This window comes from Pelodiscus sinensis, chromosome 9 (assembly GCF_052426305.1).
Source record: "Pelodiscus sinensis isolate ZL-2025 chromosome 9, ASM5242630v1, whole genome shotgun sequence".
In the NCBI taxonomy this organism is placed as follows: domain Eukaryota; kingdom Metazoa; phylum Chordata; order Testudines; family Trionychidae; genus Pelodiscus; species Pelodiscus sinensis.
Genome location: NC_143060.1, coordinates 61,591,524 through 61,609,532, shown reverse-complemented (window position 1 = coordinate 61,609,532; position 18,009 = coordinate 61,591,524). Strand labels below are relative to the sequence as shown.

The 18,009-nt window shown below is 41.8% G+C and overlaps 1 protein-coding gene across 8 annotated transcripts in view; it reads left to right on the top strand.

Moving 5' to 3' along the window:
• CEP350 (centrosomal protein 350) overlaps positions 1-18,009 on the top strand; it is a 110,007-nt gene that overhangs the window by 54,287 nt on the left and 37,711 nt on the right. For 6 of the 8 annotated variants that reach the window (XM_075936824.2, XM_075936823.2, XM_075936821.2 and 3 more), the window contains 7 exons: positions 478-597; positions 2,614-2,780; positions 5,754-5,950; positions 10,329-10,513; positions 12,161-12,248; positions 12,627-12,773; positions 14,329-14,486. In XM_075936824.2, coding sequence (XP_075792939.2) covers positions 478-597; positions 2,614-2,780; positions 5,754-5,950; positions 10,329-10,513; positions 12,161-12,248; positions 12,627-12,773; positions 14,329-14,486 — 1,062 coding nt within the window. The remainder of the gene's footprint in view (positions 1-477; positions 598-2,613; positions 2,781-5,753; positions 5,951-10,328; positions 10,514-12,160; positions 12,249-12,626; positions 12,774-14,328; positions 14,487-18,009) is intronic. The other 2 variants (XM_075936822.2, XM_075936825.2) reach the window with 2 other exon arrangements.

Here is an 18,009-nt window from a genome sequence, read left to right as displayed (position 1 = left end):
GTTGTGGGGAATGCTGCAATTTTACTATGAGTCCCAGTGAAACAGTTGCAGCTTTCCAACAGGAGTAAAGTCTTATGCTAGTTCTCCCACCATTTTGAGGGAAACCCGTATGAAGTTTTAATGGAAGAGCATTATATAAAGGAGTTGTATGTGGATAGAGTAGACAGACTAAGAAAATGAACTCAGATTAATGTAAGAATGCAAAGACAGAGGGTTTTTTTCCCCCATGATTTACACATCATTTATTCTGTAAAGGGCTGTACATAAATGAGAAGTGAAACAATTCACTCTTCTCATTGGATGGTTTTAATTCTGTTTTAGTTTGGTCTGATTTAACAAGGCTGCCCTTGCTTTAAGTCCTCCATACTCTTTAGTCAAGAGACCCTTATTTCGCCTGTTAAATTGAAGTAGACGTGTATAAACCTTTCTTTATTCCAAAACAACTCAAATTTATCCCAGAACATTTTCTTTTGACAGGAAAAATGAATCCGGCGCCCCTTCACAAAGTAAAGAGAAGACAGGTGATTCAAAGCAGACATACTCCCCGTTATTTGATAGTTATTCAGAATCTTCAAGATCTAAGATTCATGATCAGAGGTGAGAAGAGATTAAATTGTGCCATAAATTCTATTTTAAAAGTGTAAGCAGTACAAATATATATTCTTTGGAAAACTGGTATCTAATGGAATTTTAATCTGCCCCCAAGGTAAGTTTCTTAATTCCCAGTAGTTGGAGATTACTTTGTCCCAGAGCTTGAAGGTTTCTGTCCCTTCCAAAATGTGTTTGTTTTATAAATATTTGCTATTACAACTCTGGATATTAGTGTTATTTATATAAATAATCTTTAATCTAATTGTGTGTGTGTGTGTGTGTGTGTGTGTGTGTGTGTGTGTGTGTGCGTTTCCACCCACCAACAAACTTTGGGCCTCAAATGAAAATTTGTCTCAGTGTATTCCACAGTCTTGTGGTGTGATGGTTTTCTTAGTTTTAAATATGCCCTGGTTTAATTTCATTGAATCTCTTCTTGTTATTCCTGTCTCATAGTATAAGAACAGAAACTCCTCTTCTGCCTTCTCTATATCATTAATTATTTTGTATATTTTATCATGACCCCTTTCTGCCATGTTCCTGTTTGTGTCCTGTCAAAGGCAAGCAGTACTACTCTTCTCAGCTTCTCTATGAGGTTTTTTCCATGTCCCTAATGATTCTTTTGTTACCTCTCTCAGAAGCATCTCTGATTCGATGTATTTTTTTATTAGTTGTGGTAACTAGAACAGTAAATGGTATCCCTGCTGAGGGCATATCATTGAGCTATGTGATTGCTTTACAATATATATTGCATTCTCTGTTCCATTCTTCAGATAGCCTGCCATTTGGTTTGTTCTTATTTGATAATTTCTCTAGACTGAGCAGAAGTCTTCATTGAGCTGTCCAGTTGCCTGTGTTTCCTGGGACCTAGTAATTAATTTAGAACTCATTAAGGTGCATGAGAACTTTCTGTCATTCCATCCAATATTCATTATCTTGAATTTGTCAACACTGTTTCATATTTCATTACATTGAACAAACTGTTATAGTTTGGTTAGGTCACTCTGAAGTTTCCCATAGTTGTCTCTGGTCCTGACGCACCTATATAACTTTGTATCTTCTGCAAATTTTACCACCTCATTACCCACTCCCTTCTCCAGATCTTAGTACAGGGGTGAGTAACCTTTTTTGGGTTGGGGGCCGCTGACCCACAGAAAAATCTTTTGGGGGGTCACATGTAAATGAGAAGGAGAAAAAAAAAAAAACCCCGCAGACATGGCCCATGACTGAGAAGGAGAAAGGCACTCCCCACATTCCCCTTGCGTGCCCCAGCCTAGTAGATTTTGTGTGCTCCTGCCCTGCCTTGTGGCGATGAGTGGGGGAGTGGCTGGAGCCTTAGGGGCCGGATTGAGGCAAACCGGGGACCAAATCTAGCCTCCAGGCCCAGGCCTTAGGTTCCCCACCCCTGCCCTAGTATACATCTTTGGCACCTCACCAATAACCTTTTATCCAGAGGAAAATTGACCATTTATTTCTACTTTTGGTTTTCTGTCTTAGTCAGTTTGTTTCCCTCCCTAATAATAATAATAATTAATAATAATAATTAGTAATAACAAATTACAATTACTATTTTAAAAAGCTAAAACAAAACAACCTCCCAAAACTTGAAAGACTTGTAAAAGCAAACAGGAATGAATAGCATGATTTATCGTCATTACCCATTGCAGGGTAAAAGATGTGCACATTTACAGGCTTGTTTGTTTCCTGGCTGTTTTTTTGTGTCTTAGACCACAAATAAGAACTTTCCATATGGATTTCCTGTTTGACAAGGCCTGGAATTTTGCAGTAGCCAAACCATGTTTTTGTTTAATCTAAATTTTTTTAGCTAGATCTTTTACTCAGTAAGAAATAAGATGAGACTTCAAACTGTTTTTTTTTTTTTAAATAAATTGTTGAAGGTGTGAACAAGCAGAATTGTCAAATACCTGTGCAGTATTTTCTGTGTCTTGGTTCTGGTAGAGAAAGGCACTTCTAAAGTATTGTCTCCTTCAAAAAAATGTTTATTCTCTGTTTATTGTTAAATAGTAGCAGTAGCAGCCGGCAGGAGAGTCCTTCAGTCCCTTCTTCCAAGGAGAATGAGAAGAAGCCTTTCCGACGTGACAAGACAAGCAGCTCCATAGAAGAGCAGGCTCGTACTGGTGTGGATCATTCCTTGCGGAGCGATAGTATTCCATCACTACCAGATGAGAAAGGTTAGATGTATTCTCGATCTTTGGTGAAACTAGATAGTGCCTCAGTATTAAAGTCTCTGAGATGAATGCAGGGGGAACATAAGTGAAGAAAGATGAGCCTCTGGACATCTGTTCGCTGAAAGCTGCTCATCTGCCCTGGAATGAATCAAGTGCTGCGCACTGATTAGCATGTGCACTAGTGTGTGTTCAGGTTCCTCCTCACCCCCACCACCTGCTGCGTTTTGCAGCTACGTTGGTCCTGCCCTCTGCCTTGGCATCTCTGACCAGCTGCTCTCGGGACCCTCCTGCTGGCTGTGCAGAGTGGGAGTGTGTGTGCTGATGTCAGGGTGTCCCCCTCCCACTACTTTCTCTTACCTATGTGCCCCATCTCCACAGAATGGGGTGGGGAGACAGGACTCAGGAGCAGGAGAGCAGCTGTGGTTTGAAGAATGGAAGAGCCTTCTGGGTCAGTGAGCGAGTACCTTAGAGAAACAGTACACAGTCTTTCGGAGACTTCCCCAGCAGCCAGCACACATAGGCATGTGTGTACTCTGTCTCTTCCCCTCCCCCCACCTTTACCCTGTCTGTGTACTCCATCACTTCAGAGCAGGGAGGAGGATAGGGCTGAGATTCAGGATTGCTGCTGGCAGCTGCTATAGTGTTAGCAACCAACTTTCTGGTTAGTAAATGCCTTCAAGAGACAGTTCAGTGTCTCCCGGATTTCCCCAGCAGAACATATGTGTATGCACGCACGCACACGCACACGTTTATTGTTACTTTTTGGTATGTTCTGCAGTGTACATATATGTTCAGTAACTTTATTCCTTTAAAGTGCTGTTATTTTAGTTTGACTGGTAATTTATTTCTCTCTTGTGCTTAAATTTAACCCTGAGAAGTAAATTCTAAAATGCCTACCCTGTCCTCACTGGAGTAATTATTTCTATAATAACTTTTAAAAAATATTTTTTAAATCTAGGTTTTTTGTTTCTATTGACGGCATACATCTGCAGATTATCTCAATATTGGGGTACTCAGCAAAATTAATTCCACACGTGGATGGTAAAAATTGCTCAGGATTAAGTAGTAGTCTGACAAAGAGAAGAAGAAATAATTTCCCCCTAATTATAGAACAGTTTAAATGAACTTCATAGGCTGTTCTATGTTCTGTTAATGTAACTGTTGTCAGATGTTAATTTACTGTTATTCAGCATATATTATAGTATGCCAGCTACCATTAGTTAAAAAAGAAGAGACACTGGATACCTTTAGGCTGAAGCCTTCATTAGATTAACAATAATGTTAATATAAAATTTTGATATTCTTTCATTATAGTCTCTGAGGGTATGTCTACACTACCCCCCTAGTTCGAACTAGGGGGGTAATGTATGCATACCGAACTTGCTAATGAAGCCCGGGATTTGAATTTCCCGGGCTTCATTAGCATAAAGCCGCGCCGCCATTTTTAAAAGCCGGCCAGTGCGAACCCCGTGCCGCGCGGCTACACGCGGCACGGACTAGATAGTTCGGATTAGGAAGCCTAATCCGAACTATCTAGTCCGTGCCGCGTGTAGCCGCGCGGCACGGGGTTCGCACTGGCCGGCTTTTAAAAATGGCGGCGCCGGCTTTATGCTAATGAAGCCCGGGAAATTCAAATCCCGGGCTTCATTAGCAAGTTCGGTATGCATACATTACCCCCCTAGTTCGAACTAGGGGGGTAGTGTAGACATACCCTGAGGGATAATCATACATTTTCCTAATCTGCTTTTTCTGCAGGATTTTAAGTGTAGTTCAGACTAATTTTTTTTTTTGGCTTGTACATTTTTCTCAGTTTTAGCATTAGTTCTGTGTGGTAATATGTTTGCCCATTATTTGGCTGAACTACAGTAAACTTCCGATAATCCGGCACCTTTGGGACCCAGGGGGTGCCGGATTATCAGATATGCCAGACTATCGGAAGGGGGGGCTATAAGGGGTCTGGGATGGGGGGAGATGCCACCCCAGACTCCTCATAGCCCCCCCTTCCGATAGTCCGGCTGTGCCCCAGGCGTCCCTGATTCAGCCGCTGCTGAAACTGACCAGCAGCGGCTGAATCGGAGATGCCTGGGGCAGAGCAGCTAGAATGCTGCCGGGTTGGTCCGGTAGCACCAACCTGGCAGCACCCCAGCTGCTCTTGGGGACGCCTGAAGCAGAGCAGCTGGGGTGCTGCCGGGTTGGTCCCGCAGCGCCGCTCCTCGGCGCTACAGGACCAACCCAGCAGCACCCCAGCTGCTCTGCCCCAGGTGTCCCCAAGTCAGACGCTGCTGATACTGATCAGCGGCTGACTCCAGGAAGCCCGAGGCAGAGCTGCTCTGCCCCGGGCTTCCTGGAGTCAGCTGCTGGTCAGTTTCAACAGCGGCTGAATCTGGATGCCTGGGACAAAGCAGCTGGGACGCTGCCGGGTTGGTCCCCGGTGGGACCAACCTGGCAGCACCCCAGCTGCTCTACCCCAGGTGCCCCCAAGCCAGCTGCTGCTGAAACTGATCAGCGCCTAATTCCAGCAAGCCCGGGGCAGAGCAGCTCTGCCTCGGGCTTCCTGGAGTCAGCCACTGGTCAGTTTCAGCAGCGGCTGAATCAGGGACACCTGGGGTGCTGCCCGGTTGGTCCCGCAGCCCTGAGGGGCAGCTCTAGGGGCCCTACCTTGCAGCGCCCCAGCTGCTCTGCCTCCGGCTTCCCCAATTCAGCCGCTGGTCAGTTTTAGCAAGGGCTGAATAGGGGAAGCTGGGGGCAGAGCAGCTCCAATGGTCCGGCTGCCCGGAGCACTTCCTGGTTCCTGATGGTGCCGGACCATCAGGAGTGCTGGACTGTCAGATGCCGGACCATCGGAGTTTTACTGTATTCAGTCTTAGTTTCCACACAGCACTTTATACCTTTGCTGATGTTAGACCCATTTCAAAATCTTATTTACATAATGAAGATTCCTTTGTAAATAAACTTTTTCTCTGATTCCTCTGTCAGATTCATTTTCCATTGCAACAGAATATTCCCTGAAATTTGATGAGTCCATGACAGAAGATGAGATAGAAGAAAAGTCTTTCCGGTCTTTGTTACCTTCTGAGAGCCATCGCAGGATTAACATGGAGAAGAAACGAGGTCATCGGGATGATTCTGATGAGGAAATCTCCCCAGAAAAGACAGCCCTGTCATCTGTCAAGGTAAGTCTCTAATACCAGGCAACTAGTTATGGAGAATAAATGGACTTGAGATTCTTTCCTAGGTGAGATACACAATCTGTCGGTGACTTGGAAATGAACTCTCTTTAAGATGTTTCTTTTCCTGAAAACACTCAAGGGATAATTGTATAGAGTACATTGTGAATCATGCCATATGTAAAGCTCATAGAGAATGAAACTTTGTCTCTTGCATGGAATTACAGTTGTATATAATATAGCTTGTTTACCATTTTTCTTTTTAAAAAACAAAATCTTTGGAAATTACATAATAAAACTGTTAAAAAGTTACTTAGCTTTCGAGCCAAGCACTTAAAAATGACAAAATGTCAGAATTATGGTTATCAGCACAACCCCTTGTATGTATGAAATATGTTTAATTACATGATCGCATTTTTCCCACAGGTCAACTACCTCATGCAGTGTACAGAAGGGACATAATTCCCAGGGGACAGAATTAAGGTTGCATGGGCAACTGTAAATCAGGCATTTTCAAACTTTTGAATATTCAGTTGCAACCTAAATGATTTATATTTTATATTAGTCAATTGTTTCAAGGAATGCTTTGTGAATAAGCACTTAATATATACTTTTCTAATAATTATACAACTATCTCTCAGTCTCCCCAAGTTATCATTTAAACAAAAATCTTTATTGTAAAATTAAGCAAATCACATCAACACAGTAGCTGAAAATTGAAAAACTGCCGTCTTCCAACCAGTGTTCCCACTTATCTTTTCCATCCATGTGCAGAATAAATTTGTATGTGCACTGAGGCATGTGTGAATGTGCACCACCAGTAGAAACAAAAGCCTAACTGTGGGAACTCTGCTAATCAGCTCCATGACATTTGAATCTCTCCTGAGTGGCTGGACAAGTGTTCAGCTTACAGGGAACACTGCTCCCAACTAGGGATGTAATAGTGTATCCAGTTAAACAATTAACCAATAAGCAGATGCTTATCAGTTAATGCTCCTAGCTAAAGTGCTTCTAGTGCAGAGCTGCAGTGGGGGGAGAGGGGTAGTTGCCAGGACCCAGCATGAGCCGGGACTGAGTACTTACAGGTGCTAACCCTTATTGATTAATTGTGTAACTGACGAAATACTTGTCAACTATGCAATGAATGAATTACATGCTTCTTAACATTCCTACCCCCATCTATGTACTAGTTGCTTTTCCTTCTTCTCTTCATCCATCCATTACCCATATCACTCATACTTCCTCCTTTGCATCCAATCCAGCCCCTGTTGTTAACAGGATGGGAGGTGGCAAGAAGATTTAGATAGGAGACTTGTAGCTAGAGGTGCTTCAACTCTGGTCCCGATGTGACTTACCTTTTGATAAACTGTTAGTGGTTCACTTTGTTGAACCGCATCAGATTTCTTTTGGCCCAATCCTCTAATCTGTCCAGGTCACTCTGGACCCTATCCCTGCCCTCCAGCATATCTACTTCTCCCCCTACCTTAGTGTCATCTGTAAACTTGCTGAGGGTACAATCCCTCATCCAGGTCAATAATAAAGATGTTGAACAAAACCGGTCCAAGAACAGATCCTTGGGGCACTCTGCTAGAAACCGACCTCCAACCTGACATCGAACCATTGATCACTACCCGTTGGGCCCGACAGTCTAGCCAGCTTTCTGTCCATCTTACGGTCCATGTATCCAATCCATATTCCCTTAAATTGCTGGCAAGAATATTGTGGGAGACCGTATCAAAAGCTTTGCTAAAGTCAAGGTATATCACATCCACCGATTTTTCCCATATCTACAGAGCCAGTTACCTCATCATAGAAGCTAATCAGATTGGTCAGGCATGACTTGCCCTTCGTGAATCCATGTTGACTATTGCTGATCACTTTCTCCTCTTCCAAGTGCTTCAAAATGGATTCCTTGAGGATCCTCTCCATGATTTTTCCGGGGACTGGGGTAAGGCTGACTGGTCTGTAGTTCCCTGGATTGTCCTCCTTCCCTTTTTTAAAGATGGGCACTACACTTGCCTTTTTCCAGTCATCCGGGATCTCTCCCAGTCACCACAAGTTTTCAAAGATAATGGCCAAAAGCTCCGCAATGACATTTGCCAACTCTCTCAGTACTTTCGGATGCATCAATTCAGGCTCATTGATTTGTGTATGTTTAGCCTTTCTAAATAGTTCCTAACTTGTTCTTTCCCCACCAAGGGCTGTCCACCTCTTTTCCATACTGTATTACCTAGTGCATTTGTCTGAGAATTGACCTTGTCTGTGAAGACAGAGGCAAAGAAAGCATTGAGTACTTCAGCTTTTCCCACATCATCTGTCACTAGGTTACTTCCCTCATCAAGTAAGGGCCCCACACCCTCTCTGATGACCCTCTTATTGTTAACATGCCTGTAGAAACCTTTCTTGTTACCCTTCACATCCCTTGCTAGCCACAATTCCAATTACGCTTTCGCCTTCCTGGTAACTCCCCTGCATTCTCGAACAATATATTTATACTCCTCCCTAGTCATCAGTCCAAGTTTCCACTTCTTATAAGCTTCCTTTTTGTGTTTAAGCTCACCAAGGATGTTCCTGGTAAGCCAATCTGGTTGCCTACCATATTTGCTTTTCTTGCTGCACATCGGGATGGTTTCTTCCTGTGCCTTCAATAAGGCTTCTTTAAAATACTGCCAGCTCTCCTGGGCTCCTTTTCCCTTCAGGTAAGCATCCCAGGGAATCCTTCCCATCAGTTCTCTGAGGGAGTCAAAGTCTGTTCTTCTGAAGTCCAGGGTATGTATTTTGCTACTCTTCTTTCTTCTTTTGGTCAGGATCCTGAAAACTACCATCTCATGATCACTGCTTCCCAGGTTGTCACCCACCTCTACTTCCCCTACTAGTTCCTCCCTATTTGTGAGCATCAGGTCAAGCTACACATAGCCCCGGTCAGTTCCTTCAGCACTTGTACCAAGAAGTTATCCCCAACATTCTCCAAAAACTTCCTGGATTGTCTGTGTTACTGCTGTATGTGTCTCCCAACAGTTGTCAGAGTGATTAAAGTCACTCATGAGAACCAGGACCTGAGATCTGGAAGCTTCTCTCAGTTGTCCAAAGAAAGCCTCGTCTACCTCATCCACCTAATCTGGTGGTCTATAGCAGACACCAACCACAACATCACCCCTGTTGCTTCCACCTCTAAACTTAACCCATAGACTCTCAACAGTCTTTTCTCCCTCTAAATACTGGAGCTCCGAGCAGTCATACTGCTCTCTTACATACAATGCAACTCCTCTTCCTTTTCTCCCCCACCTGTTCTTTTTGAACAGTTTATACCCTTCCATGACAGTTCTCCAGTCATGCTAGACATTCCATCAAGTCTCCGTTATTCCAATCAAATCATAGTTCTTCGACTGGGCTAGGGCTTCTAATTCTTCCTGTTTGTTTCCCAGGCTTCTCGCATTGGTGTACAAACACCTTAGATAACCAGTTGATTGCCCTACCGTCTCCATCCAAATCAGGGGGTCCTCTTTTGTTGCTCGTTCCTCCTTATGATTCTTCACGGTGTCCAACTTCCTCACTTGCCTCAGGGCTTTGGTCACTGTCCCCCAACGAACCTAGTTTAAAGTCCTCTTCACTAGGTTTGCAAGCCTGCCCGTGAAGATGCTCTTTCCTCTCTTGGTTAGGTGGATCCCATCTCTTCCTAACAATCCTTGTGTCCGGAACAGAGTCCCATGGTTGAAGAAACCAAAGCCCTCTCTCCAACACCACCTGCGCAACCACACTTTTACTTCCTCAGTTTGACAATCCCTACCCCGGACCTTTTCCTTCAACTGGAAGGATGGAAGAGAATGCCACTTGCGCTTCAAATTCCTTGATCCTTCTTCCCAGCGCTACGTAACCTGCTGTGACCCGCTCAAGGTCATTCTTGGCCGTATTATTAGTTCCTACATGGAGATGCAGGAAGGGGTAGCAATCCGAAGGTTTAATCACTTTCGGAAGACTTTCAGTCACATCCTGAATGCGAGCTCCTGGTAAGCAGCATACTTCTCGAGATTGCACATCGGGAAGGCAGATGGATGACTCAGTCCCTCTTAGGAGGGAGTCCCTGACCACCACCACCCGATTATCTAACAGTAAGTTAGCTCTGTGTCCCAGTAAAATGAAAAAAAACAAAAAAAGTACACCATTAACAACTAAGGTTCTCCATACCTCCACCCCTTCTACTTTCATACCATCTCTTCAAATATCTTTTAGTATGAGTTTCAATCTCCACGTGTGGTTGGGTACTGGTATTGTATATGCAGAATGCTGGCCCTTATCCTCTTTCACTGAGATAATTTGGGTCTGATGAAATATTACTTGAGGTCCTTTTTGTGGGGATTAACTGGAATTTATCTTGCCTCACCAGGAGCTAAGTATGCCATTCTCTGAGGGGCAGGATAGTTTCTCTAAATTCACCATGGAGATGGTGCGGCAGTATATGAAGGAAGAGGAAATGCGAGCAGCTCATCAGTCTTCACTGCTCCGGCTCCGTGAGAAGGCATTGAAAGAAAAAACTAAGGCTGAGTTAGCCTGGCTGGAACACCAGAAGAAGTAAGAGAACTCTGAATATGTAGTATCACTGATGATTCCTGCATTTGTGATCAAACCAGGGCATTTTTAATGACTTCATGTTCTGTTTTTTAAATTCAATAAATGTTCTTTTGTAAACTGCTCTAAAATCATCTTATACATGTAAAAATGATGCAATAGGCACATATGTTCTCCAATTTAAATTCAGTACTGTTCAAAAAAGACAAGCTTGCCTATGCAGCAAACAGCGAGAGATGATGATTTTCTTATTTGCTCCTGTTTAAGTATTGTTCCCTGAGTTAAGGTTGGCAATGGGAGGGTGCATTAGGGACATGACTATTCCCTTGTACGTTTGCAAAGCAACTTTTAACGTCCTACATGAGAACACTTTTCAACTCAAGAGGAAACAATTTCAATTTTTTGGAACAGTCGCATGCAATATATTCAGACCTTAATTATGCATACTGTCTCAATAGTAACTGTGGTATTAAGGACACTTATCTCCTCCTCCTCCTTTTCTAAAATCCCTGTATTCACCAACCAGCAAAGGCCTGTGTTGTAGTAAACAACTGTCACTGTTTCTTTACTCTAGGATTTCATGTGTCAGGAGGGAACTGCTAGTGACCTAAAGCATTTTCCCGTTTCTTTTTCTCTTTCAAGTGGGTATGCTATGAGTATCTGGCCCCTGTGCATGTGAGGCAATGTCTGGCATCATTATATTGACTCTGTTTGTTTTAACTTTTTATGCCTTTGCTATACAATTATATCTCAGACCCAAACTGAGTAGCAAAACTATTTATGTATAAACCATAAAGAATATAGGATATTTCACAGACAAGAATATTCATGATGGAGTTTTGACATGCAAAATGGTGCTACTCTATTTTGGAGATGTAAGATTGCCAAGTATAAAATGTAGCGGGTTCACTCACTTTTCGCATGGCTTCTCACTTTTTTGCCTGGATTGACTCCCTCGGGGTGGCTTGTGGGGAAGTCACCCGCCGCTCCGATGCTGACGCGCCCCCTTTGAGTGAGGTGTTCTCTTCAGGTCACTGCCCTCTGGCAGTGACCACTCCACTGTTCGTCCATGCCCCCTTCTGTGGGGGAGTCACTGTTCTTCTGGTACTCCCAGGGTCCGTCCTACTCCCAGGGACCACTAGCTCTTCCCGGGAGCACTCAGCTCCTTCCTGGAACACCCAGTTCCTCGGTCTGCCCGATTCCCTTCTGCACCTCTGCCTTTGTGTCTTCTGGCCTAAGGCTTCCCTGAGCGCCCCCAGCCTACCACAGCTGCCTCTGTGCGAGCCACGGCTGCCTCCCTGCAGCCTGGCCTTTTAGGGCTGCCTCTGTGCGAGCCCCCGCCCTTCATGACTGCCTCCATGCAGCACTGGGCCTCATGATGGGTAGTTTGGGTTCCCTGGGCCCAAAGCCTGAGGCCTTGTGGTGGCAGACAGGCAGAACCCTCTCTTCCTCCCAGGAGCTGCTCTTATAAGCTCCAGCTGGGCCCTCCTTAATTGCCCTCAGCTGGGCTTCCCCCTGACTCCAGGTCTTCCAGCCCCTTAAAGGGCCAGTGCAGGGCAACACCCTGCCACAAAAAGTATCACCATATTTGGAAGTGAGAAATTAAGGCTATTTACTTACTTTTTCTCCCCCCCCCCAATCTCCTTGCAGACATTTACGAGACAAAGGAGAGGATGACAAGATGCCACCCATCCGAAAGAGACAGCGTGGTCTGCTACTGAGGCTGCAGCAGGAGAAGGTAAATGCTGCCCTATAGTAAAAATCCAGTTGAATCCATTGTATAGTCACTGGTCAGCTCTGACAGTCTATAGATTCTTAAGAACATCAACTACTGAACCAGGTTCTTGGATACTAAACTTATTGTGGTTCTCGCTATTGTTTTTGTTGTTTGTATTATAATAGTATCTAGCTTAAACAAGTTGAGCTGTTTATATCAGGACAGTTATTAGTGGTAGGATAGTGATTTATCGATCAGCTCTCCTTGCTCTGAGAATAGCTGAACAAAATTATCAAAATAGAATAATGCTGCTGGCACAGATCTTAGGATAGCCTCAGTATACGTTCTATACAACTGTCTGTCACTATAGTTCTTGCTGCATCTTCCCTACCTTTAAAGGCTGAAATTAAGCGTTTGCAAGAGGCCAATAAGGCAGCTCGGAAGGAGAGACAACTGATACTTAAGCAACAGGAGGAGATAGAACGAATTCGCCAGACTACTATGAAACTTCAGGAAAAACTGAAGTCTGCAGGGGAAAACAAGCTGGTAAGTGACATTACAGAAGCTGTATCTTGCTACTTAGTACCAGCCTGTGTTGTTGGTAATTTACTTCAGCTGTATAGTAATGAAAAGTTATCATGTTGAACATATCGCTTAGAAACTTACTCCTCATCCTAAACCTTCCCTCATCCATTGTGTTTGTGAGCAGTTTTGTCTGTCTGATCTGTTTAAATTATTGTGGAAGGAAAACATAACCATATGGCAATGACTTTCAAAAGACCTTTATTTTTAACTGGATCACAAGTGATGTTAATTGTCAAGAGTTTCAAAAGTTACTAATGATTTTAGGTATCTTGACTTACAGATGTCAGCTTGAGACACTTTAAAAGCGTCTGGTTTTCAGACAATGCTGAGCTTTTGCCCTTTTGAAAATTAGTCTGTTTTATGGAGTATCAAGTTGGGCCTTGAAAAAGAGGTACCCAAAGTCACTTGACTAATAAAACCAGTTTTCCTTACTCTCTCCATATTATACCAAAAATTTATAGTAAGGTGTTCTGATGATTTTTAGATTATTTCATTCAGTCTTCCCTCAAATAGTGGGAAGCCCCCTGTATCATTGGCAATACCAGATGATATGCTTCCTGGATGAAAGATCTATTTGGAAAATGAACATACTTGTTATAGTACAGAATTTTTGACTATTGCAACAGCAAGATTCTTGAACTTACCAGACCATACACAAGAGTGCATTCTCTGTGAGTAGAAGAAAACAAAAAGGAAACATGGACATCTAGGAAAGAAAGAATCCCATGTAATTATCCAGTTAAATAATTGCTTGTTAGAGACTGAGAAAGATAAAATGTACAATTGAGAGTCTACAGACTACATCCTACCCATAGAGGGAAGAGAACAAGACATGAGAGAGGGGTGGAATCTCAGTATTTAAAATGTGTAGGTAGTATGGTTTGAGGTCTTGACACCCTTATTATTTCATGTTTCTTCCTCAAGGTAGAAAGATAGGAAAGATTACATTATGGATACTAACTCTTCTCAAAATCTAATGGATATTGATATGGAAAGGACTGACTCAGTATTTAAGAAACTATCAGTGAAGAGCTTAAGTTATAGAAAGGCAGAACACTAAAAAGATTTATGCTGAATTTTAAAAATTGTTGGTATATTAAATTAGCTACCATGCATCTACTATAGAAACTAATGCCTCAGATTTCTATAGTATTGGTGTTGGGTTGGAGATAAATATGTAGTAAATTAATGAAGTAAAAAAGAAACTTGAAAAGGTTAAGTAAAAAAGCATTACCTGCCTTCTTTTTGGCTCTGCAGTTTTCTCACTAGCGGTTTCTTATGGATTTATTTTCTTGATTGCTTAAAATTCCATTGGGGTTTGAGTTTCACTGACCTCAGGATAAATTCTAGATAGACTGTTTGGAACCAAGGATTAAACTAATTAAGGCAATCCTAGAGGGCAACATTTTGTGTTTTAAGTTGAAGAAAGGAGGAAAGTGGATCAGTAATTACAAAGTTCTGTTCTTCATTCCAAGCCCATGGTACTTTTCTTAATTTTGTTTTGCTTTCCTTTCAGGAGGTTCGCAGTGAGGATGATACTAAGCAGAGCAATGCTTCTAGCCCACTTCCAACTGATGTAGAGACCCGCAGTCCTTCACCGATCTCTATTTCCAGTAGCGAGACTAGTAGCATCATGCAGAAGCTCAAGAAAATGCGCAGCCGTATGGATGAAAAGTAACTATTTTTATAACGTGTTTTTTTATGTTAATAAAACCAGTAGCAGAATGTAAGTAAATGCTTTGCTTTATTAGCAGTAGATTTCACTGTATAGGCAATTCCCTTTTAGTACAGCAGCATGTCAGTTTAATTGACCAGGCCATTGATTCATATGAGTTCATGTTGAATTGAATTCAGTGGAGTACAGCTTAGAAACGTGTTTCCTACAATTCGGTTCTGATAGACTAGTTGTCTTCAAATTCTGATTTGCAATCACTGACTGGCTGATTAGATGGTCCTGACTCTCCTTGTTTTTAACTGTTTTATCTAAAGATAAATTACTCTTAATTTAAGCAATTGCAGTAGGTGGAATAGAGTGGTGTTTATCATGAATGGGAAGGGGAAAGTGGTCTGAATAATCCTGATGGAAAAGCAATCAATCCATGAGCTAACCCTGCTGTTAATATGTGGGCCATATCCTGAGAGAAATTGAGAACACATCAGCTCCACTATAATGGTTCACACTTGAACTTTTTGGCATTTGTCAGATGTGTGAAGAGAATGGAATTAAGCATATATAAAAGTGTAGCTGCTTGCATCCCAGAAGATGAGGTATAAATCTGGACATTATAATTGAACCTGTTAGCCTCATCCAGTTTTTTATCAAAGAAATGTTTTATGGGTCATTTCTATAAACAGGCACTTATTGGGAGAACAGAATACAGCCGGTCCCCAAGTTACGAACAAGTTATGGACCAAAATTTGGTCTGTAACTTGAAGTGTTTGTAACTTGGATCCCATAGAGTTACATGGCAACTGCGCTGTTTGTAAGCGCAGATCGCCGTTCATATTTCGGATCTGCATTTACGACCACTTTGGTCGTAAGTGCAAATGGTCGTAAGTGGAGGTGGTCGTAACTCGGGCAGCGGCAGTACAGAGTCTAAAAGCAGGGATTATTTAATTTCAGTTTGCTATTTTTATTTAATAAATGGCTTTTACAGTATGCATGCTTAAAAAGGATATACAATCTAATTGGTGGACACTAGATTATGTGCAAGGAATAAAGAGATTTTGTCCAATCCAGAACTTCCTTCAGGGACTTCGGATATTATAAACTGCACAGTGAAATAACCCTTATTTCCTAAAGATTGGTAGTAGCTATCCTGGGTTACAAGGTAAAGAAGGAGCAAATTCGTTGCTTGATGATTAATAATTTTTTCTTTGAGGCCTGCCCTTTGTGTAATGCCTGTATAGTATATATGTCAAAGAATACAAATACTTTGTTGCAGAACCACTAATTCCTTTTGTGGTATTTCATTGGTTAAGTATCACATTTTCAAATATGATACGTTTTAGGCCATCAAAGATTGCAGCTTAAAGGGCATATGAAAGATGAGCTTGAGTGTGGCTACAAGCTCTGATAAAGTCATCTGAACAGATGAGATATTTGTAAAATACAAATATGGAATTCTCCTTCATTGAAAATCTGCAGAAGCAATTCACTGTGGACATTTCTTGTTCTTTTTTAAACAGTCCCACAAACATTTAAAAATTAACTATTAGGATTCAATATGTCCACAATTCTTGTATATTCAGGTACTGTTTTGAAGTTACCATATAAAAAGTATATGGCCCTATCTGCCTTTTGCTCTTTTCTTTTGGCCTTATGGTCACCACCATTAATACTCAAAAAAATTACTTTAAATAGCTTTAAAACATGTTACTAATTAAGGTAATTATAAAAAATTTAGTCTATTCTATGCAGTTTTTCTGCCGTTTTTCTCTTTTTGTGTCTAGTATCCCAAGATGATGGGTCCAGAGAAAAGGTCATGAATCAAATATTATATCTTGTAATGACAAGATATCCTTAAATCATCAGCAAATTGGATACTTGGAATACCTGGGAAGGGGGATAAGTCCTCCCAATGTTAAATTCTAAGATACTATGGTAATGAAAGTTCAGATAGTAATGGGATCCATATAGTAGGAAAAAACTTGGCAGAGGGTCAGTCTTATGGCATAATATTTACTTGGGTCTAAATCAGATACAGGAAGTCTTCTGACCCAGACTCCACTGATTGGTTTTGGGTGCCCCTGAGCACTCAGTTCAGTTCTCCTCTTTAAAGAAGAAACAGCATTCAGGACAACTGAGGCACTGACTACAAAATCTTAAGGGTCTGTGCCTCCTGAGTTAATCACGCTGAACCAAGGCCATCTTTATACAAGAAGGGTTGAGATTTAAGCATGCCCTATCACTGATTAATCCTTTTGGAATAGGGCAGGCCACTCTACTTATGGGCAATAATGGGTGAGAGTTCTCCAAAAAAGGTGCTTGCCTTCTGATCTTACTTTCTCCTCAGGAAAAAAGAGGTGTTTGAGTCATCATAGTTAAAAATCAAACACATTGATCAGAGAATGAAATTTTCAGTGGTGGCAGATGCTGTAATTCAGAATTGGTTCACATTTCTTGAATTTTGAAATTGCATTGTCATACCTTTGTAACATAGTAGCTCGTTTCATAGGTGACAGACACACTTTTTAATTGACGCCTTTGAAGAAAGAATAAGTTACTAGCAGATAACTACTCCATTGCAATGTTGTAAAATTGTTATAAATGTTCAGCCTTGGCACACAGTCTGTTCCACCCTTTAAGATGTTAGGAAAAGCCTAATGATATTTTAACTGCCAGTCAAAGCAATTGCCCTAGTCCAGTAGTATTTCAAGACTATCGACCAGAAAAGCTGTCATCCTTTTATCACTGCTTTGAGCAGTAAGAAATGGCAATTGTGCCTTTGTGTGGTTTAATATATCGTTCCAGGGTTCTCTCATAACTTTTTTGCTATGGGTTGTATGTGCGTTGGGTAGAAATTTGTAACAGGGTGAAGAAGGCAGAGCAGCACTTCCTTTAAACTGAAATGAAACTTTTACTTTCATCAGATTATGCCAAATGGATTTTTACATAATTAATATTTTGCTATGTGGCTTTGAAATTGTATGTTGTTCATAAAAACTAGCATTGCAGACTGCAGTGTTCTTCCAAGGATGTAGCGAAGAATACTTTTGAAGCAGTACAGCAAGTCAGTATTGTCAGAATTTTTGGGGGTGGCGAAGTGAAGCCATCCCTTGAAAGAGAACTAATATTGGATCAGTCCAATTGCATAAGGTGTAGGAAAGAAACTGAATGATAAGAATAAAGTAAAAGCAAACTGTGGAGTAATAAGGCTTAAAAAGCCTGCTATACTTCAGACTGGAATGGAATGCTGGACTTGCTGTACTCTCCATGGCAAAGGAGAGAGACTTACATTTCCCTCACTTCTGTGACAGCTTGAGGGGAAGAGAAAAAGAGTTCTGTCTTAATCCCTGTGATTTGCATGTGAACAGGAGCATGCTCTGTCAAAGAGAATTAACACTTTTCCCCACTTGTGTTCTTCGCATATGCAGCTTCAGCAATAATTTTCCATGCACCATAGGAAATAGAGGAACTAACCTGATCTTTTGCTTTATCTTAATGTGTTTTCTTACCTTGCACTATAATAGTGAG